This window comes from Semicossyphus pulcher, unplaced genomic scaffold (genome assembly GCF_022749685.1).
Source record: "Semicossyphus pulcher isolate SPU_LCO1_2020_fin unplaced genomic scaffold, fSemPul1.0.p SCAF_12, whole genome shotgun sequence".
Taxonomy (NCBI): Eukaryota; Metazoa; Chordata; class Actinopteri; order Labriformes; family Labridae; genus Semicossyphus; species Semicossyphus pulcher.
This window is the reverse complement of record NW_027211626.1, coordinates 29,172,501-29,193,510: the sequence shown is the minus strand read 5'-3', so window position 1 is coordinate 29,193,510 and position 21,010 is coordinate 29,172,501. Positions and strand designations below refer to the sequence as shown.

Sequence of the window (21,010 nt, the reverse complement as noted above, 5' to 3'; positions counted from 1 at the left end):
TATTTAGTCATATGTTCTCTACAGGTACAAAGTAAAATTGTTCTAGAGTTTTTGGTTTCAATGATCAAGACAGAGAAATGTAAAATACACATTACTGACAATGTGCAAAGTTAAGCATCCCCTGATGACAAAGAAGAGCATATGCCTAGTGTCCCTGAAGACAGGCCTTTGTTTCTGTGTTCCCCAGTTTTATACAGAATAGAATGATTCACCATTCTGTGGTGAGAAGTTTCCTTGTTTGATTTGCTCCAGATTTGATTAGCTGTTTATCCTATTAAATGTTCCTGTAAACCCAAAACGTCCCCCATGTTTACCATGCAGATAATTTGAAATGTAAATCAAAATAATGTACATATCATTAGCACCAGTTCCATCAGTACATACATGAGTCATGTCACACTCATCATTCTGCCGCTCTTAATATCTTTGCCTTAAAAGAAATCTTGTTACCATTTGCTAATTAATTCTTATCTTTTTTCACTGTTCATCAACAAAACTCCTGCACAGATGTTTCACAATTTAAGGTCTCCAGTGTCCCTCAGAACGTAATCAATAGCTTCCTTTTATAAAGTTGGACTGGTATGTTTTATTGAGATGCACTGTGCAGTTGTTAGTGCTGTAGTCTCTCAGTTAGACGGTTCCAGGGTTCAAATCCTGGTTCGGACCATAGACTGTATAAAAAGATGGACTACATGACAGCTCCATAAAAGTGAAGCCACAACATTTCGAGCGCCCCCTGCTGACTGGCTGCAGTATAGGTCATAAAGCCCACCTCCTCCATGTTAACAGATGGGACATGAGTCAAACTATAAAATCAAAACACACGTAAAATACATTTTTCTCAAAGATGGTTTCTGTCCTTATAGTTAGTTCTTATCATGCTGATTTACGTCCAAGTGTTCATTTTTCTGACAAGTTTACTTTTAATTAGTTATTTGATGCTGTCAAAACGATGATTGACAGCTCTGTTGAGAAATACTGCTCTTGCAGCTGATCTGTTTCGGATAAGCAGAGAAGAGGAGGATCAGTGAGAGGAAACATAACTAAAACAATCACCACAGTCATTGAAGTTTCCATACTGTATCTGTGAACGTTTGCTTCAGACCAACACTAAAAAGCTGTTAAATACACAGACATGCAGGATGTTTTTTTCGGTAATTTAAGTGTGTGTTCTGGTCAGGGAAGTTGCTACGGCGGCTCCACCTGCCAAACCCTACTGCGCACCTCCAAATTATGTCACCAGTGCAAGATGGCAGCGCCTATCATGGGGGCTATTTTGGCATCAATTTCACACAATCAGAGCAGATGGAGACGCATCGTCTGTCATTGGTTCGGCCGTAGGGAGCCTTTCCCCGTGCATGTGTGGGTTCTCTCTTGATATTCACAGTCCAAAGACATGCTCGTTAGGTCAATTGGTGACTCTAAATTGCCTGTAGGTGTGGCTGTGAGCGTGAATGGTTGTCTGTCTCTGTGTGTCAGCCCTGTGATTGACTGGTTATCAGTCCAGGTATAACCCTGCCTCTCGTCCAATGACTGCTGGGATAGGCTCCAGCCCCCCGCAACCCTGAACAGGATAAGCGGTATAGATAATGGATGGATTGATGTTTAATTGTGGAAACACAGAGAGATTGAAATTGTGAATGCAAATTTGTTCTTAATGTGTTTTCTCAGATGTGTTAAGTTTCCTAACAATAGTATACAATCAATATCTGACACATTTACTTACTGCCTCTGGCACACAGTTTGGACCTTAAAGTGCCTAATAAAACCTTGCGGGACCATGCTTTCTAGCATGTGATTTAAATCGACAAGCTCCTTGATTTATTATATTGTAATCAGTAGAAATATCGATAACAATGTTATACATTTGTTAAATTAATAAAAATCAGAGACACTGAGCATTCGAGTTTCAAGGAAATCAAACACTAAGCTAGAAAGAGATGTGCATGTATTTATCGGCCCGTGCGTTCCCTGGTCAGAGCGTTGTCGGCGAGCTGCTCAGAAGGTGATCCGGTGTGTCATGTGCACATGATAGTCGGCAGTTTCTTAAAAACAATGTTTCATTTAAAGTCCTTTTTTGCAACTTCAGTTCCCTGATATCCTTCACAGAGGCCTTTGAAAATGTTTATCCATGTTGTTAAATTAATCTTCTCCAAATCCTACTTTAGAAACACTGGCAAACCTTAACTAAGAGTGTGTATCAAACAGTGGCGAAGGTGAGACTCACACAGAGGACGTGCAGGCCCACTGCTCCATCAACGCGCTCCTGGTTGGTGAAATAATCCCTGGGGAACTCATGGATTGCTGCAGAGAGAAAAATACACACACATATCAAAAATTAACTGCAGATGAAAGAGGAAGATATCCTGAGGGACTCGTTCAAACAAACATAGAAAAATAAACAACAAAAATAAAATCAAGGTGACGAGCACAGATTTAAGTCAAATGGACGACTGAATTTAATATCCAGGAAGGAGGCAGAGGATGAAAAATAAGGGGATCAATTGTGGAAGAAAGATATAAACACGAGGAAAAGCAGCATAAGTCATGTCATATTTTTTAACTTTCTGTTTCATCTTTTCCCGTTTTACCGCTTTTGCCTGTTAGCGAGTTTGAATTAAACTCTCTAAATGCCAATAATGTATAAACATCCCACGGCCAAATAAAGACAAAGAAATTAAAAGCTAATGCAGCACAATACACACAGCTTTAGTCTGTTTCACATTTACAAAAGAACTCATTCACTCTTGTTCCTGACTGGATTGTAGCAGTTTTGTCACTGGCCATTGACAAAGTTAGCCATTACATACTCATGATCATTTCTAATAACTACAGCCACAGTACGTGAGGTAATGGACAGCTGGAAGCAGACGGTGTACAAGGTCCACATTTTTTAAAGGGCTTGGAATGATCTGTCTCACTTTCACTTCAAGTTTAGACTGTCTGTGTCCGTCACGCCCATGTCATCGTTGGTTATAAACAGAAAAATTAGTTGCTTCAATGCTTTTGTTCACAATTACATAGTCAAGTTCAGGAATCACGACCTGTCACTCTGCCCGAAGAGCATCGAAACTTCAATCTGTCAAGCACCCTGGTTTACCGACCAACAGTAACCAAAATGTTCCTTTCATCTCCTTGAATCTCCTAAACGTCTCACAGACTTATCAGAGCTTTCACAATAATTTCAAGCATGTTTGATATTAAGGGTTAAAGATCTGCCAATAAGAGAGAAGTAAACATAGGGAAGGTGCTGCTGATGGTGTTACCGAGCAACAGTAAAAATTCTAGCCCCAACATTTGCTGATGGATATTAAAACAAGGGCACTATCTTACAAAGCTTCGCACAGGGTAGTGCGAGTTTCATTGCTAGTTTCTAAACAACACAGCTTTCATTGTCACGCAAAGCTCCCATCAAGAGACCTACTTCTTTAGTCTGATAATAAACAACTCCAGTCAGTCACCACCACAAAAAGAATCTCCTCTGTAGAAACACAAATTAAACTAAGTAACTTAAACTAGCTCATTCACAAACTGATAGATCAGCCGCAGACTGTTTAGCTTTGATAACGTGCCGTTTGCCAACCCCTCGCTCCTCTTTAGCTCCACCCTCTTATCAATTGGTCACTTCTGGCTCCAGAAAACCAACATGGCGGCGGCCAAATCCTGAATTCGCTGGCTTTATTTACGCAGTTGAGAAACCAATGGGTGATGTCACGGTGGCTACATAGAATAATTATATATGGTCAAGAGTTGACCGCGTCTCACTCAACATGTTCTTATTAAGACTTCAGACATAAGCTTTCTACTCTTAAGAATTACTGAAGCAAGTTGTGGCAGCACATCAGTCCTGGTTTTGTCTACATCCGCCTCCTCATCAGGTCACGCAAGATAACATATCATGTGAGGTAGTACGTGCTTCCTCTGGCACACATGATAATCTTAGTAATTTCCTGTAGTCAGAGATGCACCATTTCTTTAATCTTGTACAGTGAGCATGTTGATGGAGAATCAAGAGAGGAATATCTGTGAAGTTTCTTCTTGTGTGTGTGATGCAACCCAAGATCAATAAGCATTTGAAAACTCATGACCATTGACCACGCCTGGACAAAAGTGTCCTGTGGCAAGATTCTGAAATTGCTCTTGATGCCCAATGATGGCCTCATGAGCCTCCACAATCAGTGTATGAATGTGTTTATGAATGTGAAGAGTGATGTTTAGAGTAAAGCACTTTGATTGGTTGGATGGTTGGCGCTGTATTAGAGTAGCAAATTAACCATTTGCAGCACATATGGAAAGAAATACAAAGTCACTACTACTCCCACAAAATCACATTCTGAACCAAAGGAGGAAGTGGCCTCGAGTTTGAAGTGATCTGCACATGCTCAGTGTGAAGCAGCGCTGAGTAAGATATCACTTTGACACCACTCTGTTCCTCCATCCTCAACCTGACAGAGGTGACAACATGAATCCATCACTGTCCGACAGCAAGGCCAATCACTATATGCCAAAATATGACACACATTCATTCACAGCCATCATGTGCATTTCCTGTTGGATATGAGTCTGCACACGAGTGGCCCGGCTAAAAATAACCTCAGCCCAGCGTGTCTGTGTGTGTGTGTTACAGATTTGCTTGGCTTCTGTGTGTTCAATCTGTGTGTGTTTGTTTGCAGTGTGTGTGTGTCTGTGTGTGTGTGTGTAACATGAAGGCAACCCAATGTGCAGTGACATTCTGTCTCTCAACAGCCGTGAGGTTGTGAGTCAGGCGGCTTCAGCCTCAGCCTGCCCTGTGTGGCCCAAACACAACACGGGCCTGTCTGCTCATAGGAACTGACAGCAGCACAGAGAGAGAGACGGAAACAGAGAGGGAGAGAGAGACACACATAGAGAGAGATGTGGCAGGAAGGAAAACAAAATAAGAGACAAAAGTAAGACATGACGTGGAGCTGCCATTGAAAAATGATGAGAAAAGGGAGTTGGAGTGTGACCTGACAGACTACAGACCTTTTCTCTTTCTCACTGGACATGAGAAATCTGCTGTATTCGTAATCAATATAAATTCCAACATGTTTCCCTCAGGGCTTCCGTCAATTACTACAAAAGGTCAGTCTTATAGAAAAGTATTATGGTTTGTGCCTACGTCACATGTCTGCAACAGGTTGTGTGGATTATGCAAATGAGGAGAAGTAAAGAATGAACTCCTTTATCTTCTGTATTGTCCTGAATATGGTGAATTAAGAACACAAGTGTTGGTTTCAATGTTTATAAGTTGGCTTCTTTCGTTTCTAGAGCTGGGGAACAAGGACAGGTAGGTTTATTTTTGAATTATATCTGTAACTTGTGTTTCTACTTTGGTTTCGTTACTCTTTTTATTAGTGATGATGTCTTGTAAGCCTGTTTTAGACTGGGTATATTTTTAATGCATGACACAAAAACAAAATGAAAATCAAATATTGAGACTTACAAAGAACAGAGAGGTCATATCAATAGGGCAGGAGTTCGACAATTAAACGTTTAAACTGCAGTAGTGATATGTATCATTTATAATCAAGTTTGAGGGACCAGCTCCAGACAAAACAACCAGAAATTAATTTTTGCTTAGCTCGGTGAATGAAACCCAATAATTCAGGCGAGCCATGGAGCAGACTGGCTCAATTAGTTACAGCTTGTAAGCAATTATTTCATACAATTTAATCATATTACAGCTATTAAATGAGAAACAAGTCATTGTCCTTGTGAGAACACTGTGCCTCTTCTGATTTGATAAGACAAGATAAGATAGAACTTTATTTATCCCAAAGGAAATTACAATGCCAGATAGCTCCAAAAATACAAAAAAACCCTCAAATATAAGTGAAAATATAAACTATAAAGAGTATGGGTTAATGCAGAAGAGACAGAAGACAAGAAAGCATATGAGAGAAAGCATTCAAAGACAAATAACACACACACAAGGATACAGAATGTCTCACGTTCTGCGTCGTCTGGCACATGCATGTTTGTGCACTACAGATGTACCACTTTTTCCGTCCCAATACAGATACCTGAATATCAGCTACACTGATATGCTCCCCCTGCTGGTTATGATGTGAATATGATTCTGAGACCCACAATGTCTTTCATGCTTCCTTAAAATATTAGGCTGTGGAGGGGCATTTCAGATCCTGGTATTGGTATTGGAGAACTCTAGTGTGCACTAATAATAAGTATGTGTTCAATTAACACTTTCAAAGCTCATTGACAATAAAACATAGCCATACATAACATAATAAGTAACACACCATAGTCTGGGTTTATACATGGAAATGACACTCATCACATGGATTTTGCGTCATTTTTGCCCAAAAATATTCACAAATGCAAATACAGACTAAATCCAAGTTACACATTCATTCAAACTTCTGCTTTAAATAGATCCGTTTCCAATAAGAGCATCAGCTGAACTCCTCTGATGTCAAACACAGAGTCAGTCAGGCAGTAACAAGTGTGTATCATCTCTGCTGGAAAAAATCTGTCAGGAAAATAACTGCTTCAGTTTCTTTCAGTGGAATGTGTTTCCCACTGAACCGTCACAGCCAGGACAGCCCGTGCCAAAACAACACACACACACGCACGCACGCACGCACGCACGCACACACACACACACACACACACACACACACACACACACACACACACACACACACACACACAAAACATGGACACTAACAGAGAGTCACAGCATGCAGGGAAGAAAACAATTAAGTTCAGTCTCTGTATCGTCTCACATCTGACACATATTGTATGCATATTCATACACACTCACAATTATATAAACCCAAGTACACAATCTAACCGCACACACACACACACACACACACACACACACACACACACACACACACACACACACACACACACACAGGCCTCTGTGCATACTGATGAGACAAGGTTTCAGCCAATTCCACAGCCCCAAAATAAACACAACAATGGTCCTGGTCTGCTGGCTGGCGTGATTCGATGGTTTGGAGCGTCTATGAGGCGTCTTTGTGTTTTCAATTCACAGATTAGAAGCTCACTGAACCTGGCCAATGTAGGCTTGGCCCCCAGCCAACTTTATTCCTACCAGTGATGTGTGTCGCTGTAAGTTTGTGCATAAAATATAAGATCGTCGTGACAAAGCCTTCCTTTCTCTTTTCTTTCACCTCAGACTGGCTGTTAAAACACTTTGTAAAGGAAGGATGGGCAGCAGCATGTTTAATTAGTTGTTTTAGTTATTCCATACATTTTTTGCTGAATATAAAATAGAAATACAGAAGAAACTTTATACTTAGTGAGATATTTAAAAGTATTGTTCAGTATTGTTCATGTTATGCAAACTTCATTGTTTGACTGTTGATTTTCTTGTGGTTTTGGTTACATGTCATGCGTGCAATGTACAGATGTCACACAGGATTTATGTGACTGTTGCCCTCTGCCACTGTGGATAAAAGCCTCTGCTAAGCACATGGAATGTAAATGTCAAAATGCTTCTTCCTCATATCAAAAAGAATCAGCTGTATGTGAGCATCCATCTAGTTTAGGATTAAATAAGCCCATATGGCAGCTGGTGGAGGGAGCACTCCGATGACATCACCCTCTCATACTGTACTAATCTTGTTAAATATTCTGTGAAAAGATGGATGTCAAACAGGGAGGGAGACAAAAGGTTGCATAATCTGGATTTAGAAAAAGAAAAAAAACTATGATTTACAGTAGCTGCTGCATTAATGTATAATCTGTGTTAGCAGGCATTTTGTTTGGTTAAGTGCAGACTGCGGCCTCTCTCAAAGGCGTTCTGCAGGCTGTTAACTCAGTCTGTTAGAGCAGTCGAGTCGTTATTGGCTGCAGCAAAATGTTCAGAGACGTGCAGGACAATATCTGGATGTACTCAAAAGCATTAAAGTGTGGCTTCTGTATTTTAAAATGAATAAAGAACCAAATCTTCCCTCAGTTTTTCTTCGGTTTGCTTTCCTTTCCACTCACTCATCTCGCAAAATAAGGCAGCACCCCTTCTATCTCTAACATATTTTTAAAGGGTGCATATTCCAACAGTTTACAAACCTCTGAGTAACTAAGCACCTCCAGACTCTCTCTCGCTGTATTACAACACAATATTCAACATGCAACTTCTGTGAATTCCTTTAAGAAACATCTCAACCTCTTTTTCACTTGCTTTACTTGCCTTGCTTATTTCATTGACGTGTCAGATGTTGAACTGAATTTACTTGTGTTCAATTTTTAAATCTGTTAAATGCAATGTCATCAAGCACTCCGAGGAACAGAAATACATATTTACATAATATTGAATGAGAGAAAAGAATATGACCTCCAGCCACTGCCATCAATATCTCTAGTTATTATAAACACATTTCCATTCTCCAGTCTGCTTCTGAGGCTTTGTACAAAGTATGAGTGGTGTACCGCAGCTCGTGGTGGTATTTTCATTTCAGCCCAAAATGAGGGGGAGTCTCAAAAAAGAGACTGAAGTTCAGGCACACTTTAGAGGAATTACAATCTTTCCTAACATTTTTTTTTTTTTTAAAGGAAATTTGAAAACCAACGAGACAACATGAAAGGGTTTGCTCATAGTGAAGAACATACAAAAAATTACCACCAGCAGGCTTTGATAAACACTTTCTTATCAGCAACAAAGAGCAGGCAGACATTAGGTGCTGACAAGTAAAGTGTTTTTCACAGAGCTGGACCAAAAACAGAGCTAACAGAGAGACACTATTGGACTTGTAATATTTGTCAGGTAGGGAGAACCACAACTTAAACAGAATGATAATATTGCTCCTTAATTGGCAGAAGAGTAATGAACCAAAACTCTTTTGAAAAAGTGATGACATGCCAATCAACCATGCCAATGTTGTGTACACAAATTGTCTCTGCTGCCCCCAAGTGAAAAAAAAGAAAGAGAGTTCAGGAAAACTGGTGCGGATGTAAACCACAGACTATAAGACATTGATGAAGCGTCTTGGTTTCAAAAGTGAAGCCAATGTAGACATGCCTTAAACCTGTATTCTCTCTATTGTCCACTAGGGGGCGATTCCACAGGCTGAAATAAAAAGTCACATTGTATTTGAATCTACCAGCAAATGAGCCTACTTCTCACTGGATTTATTTTTCAACAGTTTATGGTCTATAGTTTGTTTCATGTCTTCTTCAACACATCATAATGTTCACTTTTTACATTATGGTTGCATTGAGAATCAAATAGATCTAAAGATCTAAAAAGATCTAAAGATAGACATAAAGCTGGGTATGCTTTAGAGCGTGGCTACCTGTGATTGACAACTTGCTATAATGGCCTAATGTCAACCAGGGTAGAGACGTAGCAAGGCAAATCCATCCTTTGTTCAAATACGGTCATTTTTGCCTCCAAAAAAAACTATGGCAAAATGCCAGAGTTGGAGGCTTCAAAAGGTTGTCAACAAATAAATGGATGACATCACTGTGTTTACATCTACTTCCAAATATGCAGTCTATGACAGAGATGCACATCTGCATGAACTAAAAACGTGCACTCATTCCAGATAGTTTGGAGGTCATAGACTGAGGTCACATGTACACTTTGCACACACACTATCAGTGCATACACTGCTAGCTACAGCTTACATTTGTCCAGTCAGTACATTGGTGATTTTCGGTGAATAGTTTGTTGCAATAAAGCATGTGGCATTATTACTATCTGTTAAAAGTCATGTTTGGATACACTTGATGAATTTAATTCCCGGATTCATATCACTTTGTAGCTCTGCTTTGGTCTCCTCCAACTCCTGACAGAAAAGAACTGTGTTGTGTGATATCACTAGTTGATCAGACATGAGCAGTCCAGGACATTCATCTTTTCAAAGCACTTCCCTCAGCCGAGCTCAGAGGCAGTTAAATACGCTGGTGCTGCAGGGATGTGTGAAAGCTTAAGAGCTTTTAATTGAATGTGTGAATGGGAGAGCTGGGTTAATCACACTATCTAACCCCATCCCTTCTTGTTCTACTTCTAGCTCAACACGTGATGTGTGAAGGTCTTTCATCCATTTATTTCCTTAAAATGATTGACCTTTGACTGTCCTCTGATAGGAAAAATTCCTCAATAAATAGTACGTGATACAGAAGAAGACCAAATCACAATAACCAGCCTGACTGGCATATTTCTCTGATGGATAAACTGGTTTACTGGTGTCTGTGCTCTACAGTGGTTTCATTTATACCAGAGAGGAATCCTTATACATATCGCCAATGGGCAACTTTCAAACGTCCGTAATGAAAACACAGTTTTAAGAACATCAACAGCAATAATCTACAAACTTTAAACTGCACCGCATTTTTGGTTTGTCTGTAAATATAAAACATCAATCACAATGAACTCTTACCCTGAGGCAAAAAGCATTTAAGGTACCTTAATGTAGACTCGCCAGTTTTTGAAATGTTTCTTAAGGCTGCAGGCCTTCATAGTGATTCTCATCACTAATCGTATATGTTTTATACGTTTAAAATGTGCAATATGTGTATTTGTTAATATGAATGTGTACTGCTGGTTTTTAACATTTATTTTTGTCTTTTCGAAGGCAGCTGTGAGTGTACAGCATGCAGGTGAAAGACACATTTCCCCATGAGGAAAATTGCATCTCAATGGAAGTTGACTTGAATTAAATCTCATTGCTATGGTGCAGAATGCATCAAACCTCACAAACCAGTTTGAGTGATAAGAACTCAAATGGTGAATGGTGAGATTTAAAGAGACAGTTCCCACAAAGTTGGTGTCATTGATGGGGTCTTATCAGACTTATGAGCTTTAACCTGGCACATGGGTTACACATAGAAATATGTGCAAAAAAAATTCAAATTTCATGTGGTGTTTGATTATTGTACAATTTAAGGTGATTATTTTATCATTTATTATGTGTACTTATTTCATCATTATTTCTTTTGTCTATTTTGTTTTATTAACATGTTGTAGATCATTATTAAATATTTTACTATATTTTATTAACATCTAACTGTTTTTATAAAAAATACATTTTGTGCAGTATTTTCATGTATTTTCATTTTTATTTTTACAGCTTGTAATCGTAGGTATCTATCTGTCTATATCTATGTTGTATTATCTACTGTAAAGCACTTTGAATTTCATTGATTTGTTTGAAAAATACAGTTTGACAGAGTGATTGATTGATTCAACCTGGCACTTGCGAACCTGGAGAGTTCAGTCTGTTAAGTCTGCATCACCCAAATAATTGCAGTTGAATCTGCACACATTAGTCTACCTTTTTTTTTTGTTAATTTGGTGAATCAGTCCTTTCAGTCCTTGTTGTCCTTTAAGCGTTTATCTGCACATTCACTCAATATAATGATGATGCAGAGACAAGAAAACTTTGAGCCTGCTACGCACACTGTTAAAGTATTGAATGTTTATTCCGTGAAATACTGTAAATAATGTGCGATGAATCACTGCTGCAGTTTTGGTTATTTCTGAGGACTATGCAAAGCCAAAGCTTAAGCCACAAACACACACACACAAACTCACACACACGCGGTCACTTGTCAAATCCCCGAGCTGTGTGAGATCAATGTGGATTGACCCGAGCAGAGACGGACAGCTCGTCACTCGAGGGGCAGAGAAACAATAGTCGACCCCCCAACCCCAACTCAGGCCGCTGCCACCCCCAACACTTACGTAATGCCACAAGAGTTACATAAGAGCTGTGAAGCTCCAATAGAGACAAAGACTCATAGAAAGTGAGAGAGAGAGTAATCCTATACATCATTAAACGGATCTCAGGAGGCCGCTGTGTTTTAAGAGCAGCAGAAAAGAAGCTTCTTTATGCTGATGACAGATGGCTTTTCCTCCATCTATGACAAAGCATGCTGAGCATCTGTTGAGATGGACGCGCCCCCCCCCCCCCCCCACACACACACACATATGCATAGACAGAGAGTGCTGTCAGAAACAAGCAAAGGACACTACAGCCCTTCTGTCCTGAGAAAACAATGCATCCCCAAAATCTGTACTTTTCCACCTTGTTTGCTGCATCATGACCTTTTGGAGGTTTATTTATTTGAGGGCTTTCTTTCAACTTCAACTCGAACTTCAGTTAATTTAAAGTGCACATCCCCAGAGGGTCTCTATTCACTTTACAGGTCAGTAAAAGAACAGCAGCAGAAATGAAAACACACAATGTAAGAGTACACACAGGGTGCCAGTTTAGCTCAGTTGGAGGAGCTTACACCCAATGTACAGGGGCTGAATCTTCACTGCATTGGCCCAGGGTTCAACTGGGGGCTTCTGCCCTTTCGTGCATGTCATCCAGTGTGCAGTGGTTTGGTAACGAGAAGAAAAGCAGGACACCTGTGGAGGATGTCAGCTGAAGTGTCAATCAGCTGTGTCTAGATTGTGATATCGATACTAATCTCTATTTACAGGAAGGCAAGTGTTCTGGTTTCCGTTTGAACTACACTTGTAGTCTGAGTAATATTGACTAATCACGTATCAGCAGGCTGCGACGTATGCAAGAAAAACAGTCCGTGTGGAGAGCAAAAGCAGGCGGAACGTAATCTGCTGTAATGACATCCTGGCTCCCATCAGCGTGATCTGATGATGATTTAGTTTCTTATTAATCTCTATAAACAGACATCTGCATGTAAGTTCAGCTAACAATCGTTTCTAGATCTACAAATTGACTTGAGATGAATTCCCTTGACTGTGTCACGAAAGCTGCTCAGCGTTCAGATTTCCCGACTTCCTCAGATCTATCCGACCTCCGTTCAACAAACGAGCATTTCAACAGTTTTCTTCTCCTCTCGAGGACAGACCTGACAAAGCTTGAGTTTTTACTTCTTATAAATCTGCATCATGATGTTGAAATTTTGGCAAAGGTAAGACCCGTTAATAACAAGTAAATCACAGGAAAACATTTGTCTCTTTTTGTAACAATGCAGCACGCGGAAAAGGAAGTCTTGACAGGAAGTTGTTTAGCGCGTACCGCCCGGCACGATCACCGGTGTCCCCAGCGGCTATATTTCTCAGACTATATGCGATGGGATCCGAGATTGTATCGATATTGATGCAGTGCATGAAATTGCCCATCAGTCTGTTTGAATGTGTTATTGACAGTTTAGAACAGTGTGTTAGCAATTGAAAAATGTGCAATAGACAGTTGTTGTGTTGCAGGTGGTGGAGAATGAATGAGGAAGGAGTTTATGGGTTTTGAAAAAATATGGTCATTTTTATGCATTTTGTGTAAAATCAATGACAAATCACTGATGGTTCACACAGACTTCTGTTTCACTGTGTGAAGAAGCTTTCAGGTGTGACAAGTTAGCAACTAAAAAAACCTAAAAACAAACAAAAGCAATCCGACTGTTTATTCAAGAAAATAGTTAAATTATTCAGGAAATGGTGAGCTGAGGAGAGTAACACCACTCACACATCTATGTGTTCCGTACGGAGCTGGAAGTGGTAGTTTTAGATGAGAGCAGCTCTAAGTGAGCATTTCGTACAGCGTCATTTACATTGTGTTTCATTCAAACTGTTGTTGCCTCATGTATTTATTATCTGAACTGAACAGCTTAATCCAGACACAGTCAGCATGCCATGTACATGCACCCAACAACTCATATATGGGAGAAATACTGCATGACCCTGTGGCCTTACGCCTGCTAGTGGTTAACAGTTTAGTGCATAAGAAAGCATCTAACTACACACACTCACACACATAGGGAGGCATGTGGTTACATTTATTTTCTGCCACAAGTGCTTACAAGTAAGTGGGTGGTATTACCTAACACATCGGACATTTGTCAGCGGGAAAAAAAGTCTAGAAATTAAAGAAAACAAGAGGAAAGCACGAAGAGAGGTCAACTCTATTTACAACATTTCCCTGTAAATGGCCCACTAACATCAGTGTTTAATAAATACAAATAAACATGTGTTTTTAAAGGCTCTTAATGTCTGCATCAATGTGCAAAATGTAATGCAGAAAAAGTGAAACTAAATAACAAACGTTTTAAAGGGAAAACAGAGAGGGGAAAAGAAAAAGGGAAGACAGGAGGAGAGCAGATCAGGAATGAAACCGTCCAGGTTGAGTTTCCCTTCACTCTGTTCTTCTATAAATGGTTTCTCTGCAGCCTCAGGCCACAATTAGCACCAGAGGTGGCTCAGTGAGTGTGATGCCAGGTTCACACTAGCCCACCCTTGAGCTACAGTAGCGGGGCAGCTCACCTCAGCAGTTTGAAACAACTTATTATTTACCCCCTTTCTGATGGCTCCTGGATAAGTTACACTGTTATTTTTACCTTCCATCATCTTTTCTATCACAACAGAGACTGATCTCCCAGCTCAGCTCTATGAAACTGTGTTTTGAGTTTTAGCATCTATTGGCTCATTGTTTTGGTTTTACAACCTTTTAGTTTCAGTTTCATTTCCCTTGTCTCGTCAACTTCTGGTTTGTGGACTCTGCTTTTGCTGCCTTATTGTTATTATTGTTTGGAGCCAGAAGTGACCGTATATTGATGAGAGGATGGATAAACTTTGCTGCTCCTCTAACCTGGGTGACAGGTCGCTGTGATAGTGACTTATCGATCACAGGTAGCCATAAATCATGGCCTGCTTTATCATCTGTTTGACTCTAAATTAGACCATAATTTACAAGACAAACATCATGCTGAATTGAAAAAGATAAAACTAAGGAACATTTTGACGGATTATAAGGGTTTTCTGTTTCTTTTGCCCTTTTTACAACATTCCCAAAAAATAAGTCAGTGATAACAAGGTAAACAATTGAGAAAGAAGTGAAAATAGGACCCAAGTTGTATATAAACTGAACTTAATCATCTTCTTACTTCAATTCAAAGATAAAAAGAAAACGAATGAGCCAAACACCAACTCTTTCCATCTCCATCAGTGAAACCCTGCAGACCACATCAGATAAAGACATGACTCTGGTTTGGTAGTGTCCCCGTCAGGATACATTCCAATCAATCACTCCCCTCTCCACGGTGACAAGTTGACCACTGTGACAGGCTTTTAACGAGCTCTGGCCAGAAATAGGCTTTCCCTCTCTGTCTGCGCTTTACTGGCGCAGAGCGTACACCAATTGATGTGTGTGTGTGTGTGTGTGTGTGTGTGTGTGTGTGTGTGTCCCCAAGGTAGACGTCATATTCATAGAAACACGTCGGTTACCAACATGTGGAGCCAAGTGAAGTGATAGCACAAGTAAAAAAAAAAAAAAAAGATAGGCAGAGGGGATATTTAATGTTTCATGGGGTCAGCAGTGTCTCAGCAGGCATTTCTAAACACAAGAAAAAGAGAGAAAAAAAAAAGAGAAAAAGAGGGATAGAAAACGTAAGCCTGTGTATTGAGGTCTGTATTTATCCATCGAGAGGAGATGAATGACAGGAAGAGCTGGTTTTTGTTGCCAATGGACGGAAACTAATCGCCGAAAACTTGCTGGTTTCGTGTGTGTAAGTGTGTGTGCTACTTCCCAGCTAAAGGTTACATGGTAATACTGGCATTTAATCAGTGAGGCAGTAAACGTGGGCAGCAAGAAATCAGATTATGACCCACGCTGACCTGGGACCCATATTATACAGGATATAAAAATCAATATCATGCTTCTTCAACATCTCACCTGTGGTTGATACAGTGTGTATAGTATGTGTTCAATATATTTCCTCATTTTGTGCCCTATTTATTGTTGCTTTAATGGCTGTTATCTTTTTGTCCCAAAAAATGTGCCCCTTTAAAAAACTAAACAGTTTTGAGTGTTTTGAAGATAATATGTAAGTGATTATGCTTCAGTGTGAAGCAGGTCATAACTACATGCTGTGATTCAGTCAGTAGTTTGCTCCAATTCTTGCATGCATCTCACTGAATAAAAGGTTTCTTGAGTCTTTGATAACATCCACGTACAGTTCATAGATTTAGCTAAAAAAGACTGCCTCTTGGTTGTATGCTTATGCCAAGTTGCAGTTAAAACTCATCTATGTGTTCTTACAGTATGACAAAGTAACTGTGGGGGGTATACTTGTAAGATTACTTTAGAAACAACAACAGCAGACGTAGGCCTACAATAAACAGGGGATGCCACATGACGATTGTCGACCGGAGAGACATAACACCAGAGAATATTTGTGTTTCTCTGCAGAGCATGTGATAGTCAGTGGATCCTTCTTGCTGTAGTGATGTGGGGGCAGAGCACAAGGAGACTGTTCACTTCTCTAAGAGGGCTTTGTTCTGTCTGATGAACAAAAACTACAAGTAAACCAGAAGGAAAAAAATGATACAGACATTGCATTCACCAGAAGTGTAAATACATAAGGCCACATTGACGTTGACCTTTGACCTCCAAAACTAGTCAGTTCATGTGCCCAAGTGGAAATTAATATCCAATTGAAAGACATCCTACATTTGCAGAGACGTTTCAGTCAGGTTGAATTTCTGTCAATGTTTTCAATACATGTTTTCTACCGTAATGGAGGTTATCCTTGCTGCGAGTGCGAGGGCTGTAAAAAAAAATATCAATACACTTGAATATGGCGATACCCTGTATGTTTTCTGTTATCACATTTAATTAAAAGCTCAGCTGCCAAAGTTTCAGTTTTTACCTGTAAAGGCATGTGTTCATTGTTCTGCTCAGACTGCTCTAAAGGGTGTTGGATGTTACAGATGTTGCACATCCTACTGCTATGACTGCTTTTGTATTTACATTTTATGAATATGGGGATGTGTTCTTATACAATGGCAGATCTATACGGTAATATATCATGATATAGATATGGTTTTTGCCAGATTCTTGCCAAAGCACAGCGCTTGTGAGTATCCTGCCTATTTACTATATACTTTGCACAGTGTGAACAATCTTCAATCTTCTTCCAACACAACTTTTGGTGCAGTGGACTAAACATGGTAGAATATTTTTTTCACTTAATTCGCTAACATGTGTGACGACCCCACCTTGTGATTGCTGGTTGGCTGCTTGCTCTCTGTGTTTCAGATGCCAGTGGTTGTGGTCGTGTCGTCATGATTGGGAACACCTGGGCCCGGTGTTCTTAATCCTACTTCAGCATCCCTCCCTCTGTCTTGAACGCGAGATAGAGAACTGTCTGCTCCCCATTAGGCCACGATCCTTAATCTTGTGTTGCTTCCTATTTTCCACACCTCATAACCTCACTCATGCACACACACTAGCACCACTGACTTACTGACTCCCACACTTCATAATGTTAATTTCATCATTCTGTGTTTACTTACAATACATTAATTATTGTTTTGAAGTAATCAAAACTTCTGAATCTGAAGTGAAACAAACAAACAACTTACTTTCCTGATGATGATGAACAGCAGACACTTCCTAGCGAGCAGGGCAGTACTGAGGTTAGCTGCCCTGCTCCTGTAACTGGCTATTATGAACCCAGCTCTGGTGCTGATTGAGGCCTGAGGCTGAAGACACTCAGAGGAACAGTTTTCAGAGGAGCAGAGCAGAGGGCAGCTCCACCTGAATAGTTAATCTCTTTGTCTAGTCTGTTATCTGATCTCCTGTCTTTCCATTATTCCTTTGATTAATCTTTCTCTTACTTTCTTTCCCTCTTTCCTCGCCTGTTTCCTCACCATTTTGTCTCCAATGCATGTTTCCCAGACTAACTATCTAAAAAGTGACGTTACACTACTGGATTATTTGATCTGATTTGTCTAACAGCCTCATTGTTTTCTGATATACTCTTGTAACTTTGTGGAGGGATTAATTGCATTTATTGCCCTGTTGCTGTATTTCAAAGTAATATGTACTGAGAAAGTCATCTGTCTGTCATTTTGAAGAGACAGAGACAGCAGACATAGATTTCTTTAACACAAGTCTTTAACATAAAATGTAGATGATACAGTAGGTATAAACATATATTACCCCTGTGATATAACCAGGCCATGAGTCATTAATGCAGTAAATTTCTACGTGAGGACCGACAATAGAAAACAAAAGGAAGTAATGTGAGACAGTCTGTAGCTGGACGGAGGTATTCTCATTTACACTCCACTGTGCCAGTGTAATCGGCCGCTCTGACAGCATGTGACTGTGAGCCTGCTGCTTAATTACAAACACATTTGCGGAGGTGGAATACTTGTAAAGGAAAAGGGTTGTGAGGCAGTCAGGGGAAACAAAGACGAGGAGATGACTGACTGAATGAAGATGATCCTTTTTATGTTTTGCCTTTTAGCTGCTGAATAATTGTGTTCAAGTCAGTTTTCATCAAATCGTTAAAATCTACTGGAAAAAAGGAACACGTTTCCTCTTTCTACACATGCATAGTCACAAATACAGTTGGACAGCAGTAGAAACATGTGTTGTTCTCACCTATAAACGCTGTAGTAACCTTATATATCCAGATACATATCTCATGATGGCCTGTACATTTAAACCCCAAAGATTCGTTGTCATTAACTTGATTGTGCTGCCATTTTGGTTGTTTATTAAAAGTAAAATTTGAGTCAAAACTTGTCAACAACAAGTTGTGTCTTAGGGTAAGGGAACAAGGCTTACCGAACACACAGCCACGGACAACTTGTCTTTGACTCTTATTGTGAAGCAGCTTCAGGAAACACAATATGTTTTTCAGCGCAGCCTCAGTTCAAGGACTCAGTTCCTTCTTGCATTATTTTATGGTGGTAAATGTTGATCGCAGACAAGAAAATGACATTTTGAATCTGTCATATTGACTCTATTTATTACGTCAAATGATGTACTTTAATGTATTTTGCTATTTTATGTAATAAATGTGCTGTTTTGTTGTTATTCTTCAGTCTACCTGCCCAGTAGCTGATGCAAATTACTAACTCTTGCTGCTGTCACTCTTAATTGTGCACTGCAGCTGCAAAATAAACAATACATTGAAATAATCAAACATTTTTTTTATCATTTTATTGTGAGTTAAGTGTTACATTTGTGATGGAGAAGAAGAAGAAACTGTGAGCTGTTAATTGAACAGCTGACAGGCGACACATCTCAAACAGTGTGCAGCATGAAATCAGATTGGATTTATGATTGATGATTGACTGACTTTTTGTTTTTGGCCACACTAGAAACAGAAAAACAAGGTGCTCCAATGACGTATGTCTGAAGCTGCTTCAACTGTATTTAAACTGTTAAACTGCACATGCTGTTAACATTGTGATCCAGGGGTGTTGCCATAAGATATCCAGTTACTGATTGCACGTTAATACCAAATGTAAATGGGCTCTTAATTTGAACAGAGGGAAGATGTACAATTAGGAAGGGGAATAAACTTCACATATTGCATCCAGTTTTGTGCTGTCTTTATCAAAGTGCAAGTTGAGCAGTTTTTGACACAGCACATCAGTTGTGGTGGAGTAACACATGCAACATGGGCTGAATAGGACTTTGTGCTTGAAAAGTTCTTCATTCAAGTTGTAGTCGTTGCTGATGTTGCTGATCCGTGTTGCTTTTTTTTCAGACACAAGTTGGGTGGGTTTTATGTGTCTGAGATTCAGAAGGGACATTAAAAAAACATGAGTTAGGAGGTAGAGAAGAAAAACAAGACGCAGGTAGGTTTTGTCCACAGGGGTGCTGCTCTGTCACTTGTTGCTGTGTTAATAATCCGCAGTGTTAATGCACTGGTACCATGAAACAGCATTTCAACAGCCCTCTGCTGCTGCTTACAGCACAGAACACAGCTGTTTGTGTGGATGAGAGAGGTACAGAGGTGTGCAGATGTGTGTGATGCAGAGAAGGTGCAGGGACTACAATTTTGATGATGACACATATGACAAAGTGTGGTGACTGGAAAATGATTTGCATTATTTACTCACTTCACCAAGAGTGCAAGAGTGAATTTGTGTTCACTTGATGTTACTGCATAAGTAACAGTATGGTGAACCACAGTCCCAGGGCAAAGGAAGGTAGCACAGAGAGAAGCTGTCAAAGTGTTGCTCGTGAAGAGGCCACAGCTTCTTCAGTAACCATGGTTTTATTATGAGTCATCTGTAAGCAGATCCCTGAAACAGTCACACTTTCTGCACCTTAACACATGATTGTTTAAAAAACCCTTTGGCAGTCACGTTGGGTATGGCTGAAGGGTTAGCAGCTGCCTACAGTATTTTCAAATCAAGCAGACGGAGCAACGTTAGCAATCATTTCTTTTGAGCTCTGCTTTGGTCTCTACTAAATTCTGAGAAAACAATTTAAAAGGTTCTTTCTTGGCAAATAAGCTATCAGGCCTGTAGTTTTTCCATATTTGTGCTGACAAATAGCCAATTGGCAGGAAAAACATAACTTGGTGGCGTTAAAAACCAAACAAAAGGATTCTTTGGGAGCCAGATGTTACCGTATTTGGAAAAGACGGTTAATGCATTGCTACATCTTTGTTCTGTTTGACAGATCACCATGCTAGCGACTTGTCAATCACAGTTAGCCCCACCCTAAAACATTCCCTGCAGTTATGTGTATAATACCAAAAAAAATTCCCATCACATGCTTAACTGAAGAAGACTTGAAAAGGTTTATAGAAATAATAATTCAACTATAGGATGGATCATTTCCCATCTGGTTTCATACAATTCGATTTTTTTTTGCACCCAGTGGAGGCGCCCCCTTGTGGCCATTAGAAAGAAAGCAGAGTTGGGTCACTTCCGCATTACCTCCATTCTGGATGTTGGATGAGAGGGTGGTGCTGCAGAGGAGCGAGGGGTCGGCAAACGCCAAGTTATCAAAGCTGTCTGTGTCTGTGGCTGAGCCATTAACTCATGAATGAACATGTTTCCTTTTGTGATGGTGACTGTCTGCAGGTGATTATTATTTAGACTAAAGAAGTAGCGGACACACCGCTCGCTTGCAGTTATCTTCAAATGTAATATTGGCTTTCATAACAAAACCATTTTTTGTACCAGGCTGTAAACATGTTTATTTCTGCTTAAAAATGGGCATTTTTCCATCTGCCGTAATGTTATTTCTTGTTTTATGGAGCCAGCCTCAAGTGGACA

General features: G+C 39.9%; 1 protein-coding gene across 1 annotated transcript in view; it reads right to left on the bottom strand.

Annotated features, from left to right (window-relative positions):
• The window catches only part of slc24a3 (solute carrier family 24 member 3), a 93,250-nt gene that overhangs the window by 21,038 nt on the left and 51,202 nt on the right, over positions 1-21,010 (bottom strand). The window contains exon 3 of the mRNA XM_069658763.1: positions 2,228-2,304. Coding sequence (XP_069514864.1) covers positions 2,228-2,304 — 77 coding nt within the window. The remainder of the gene's footprint in view (positions 1-2,227; positions 2,305-21,010) is intronic.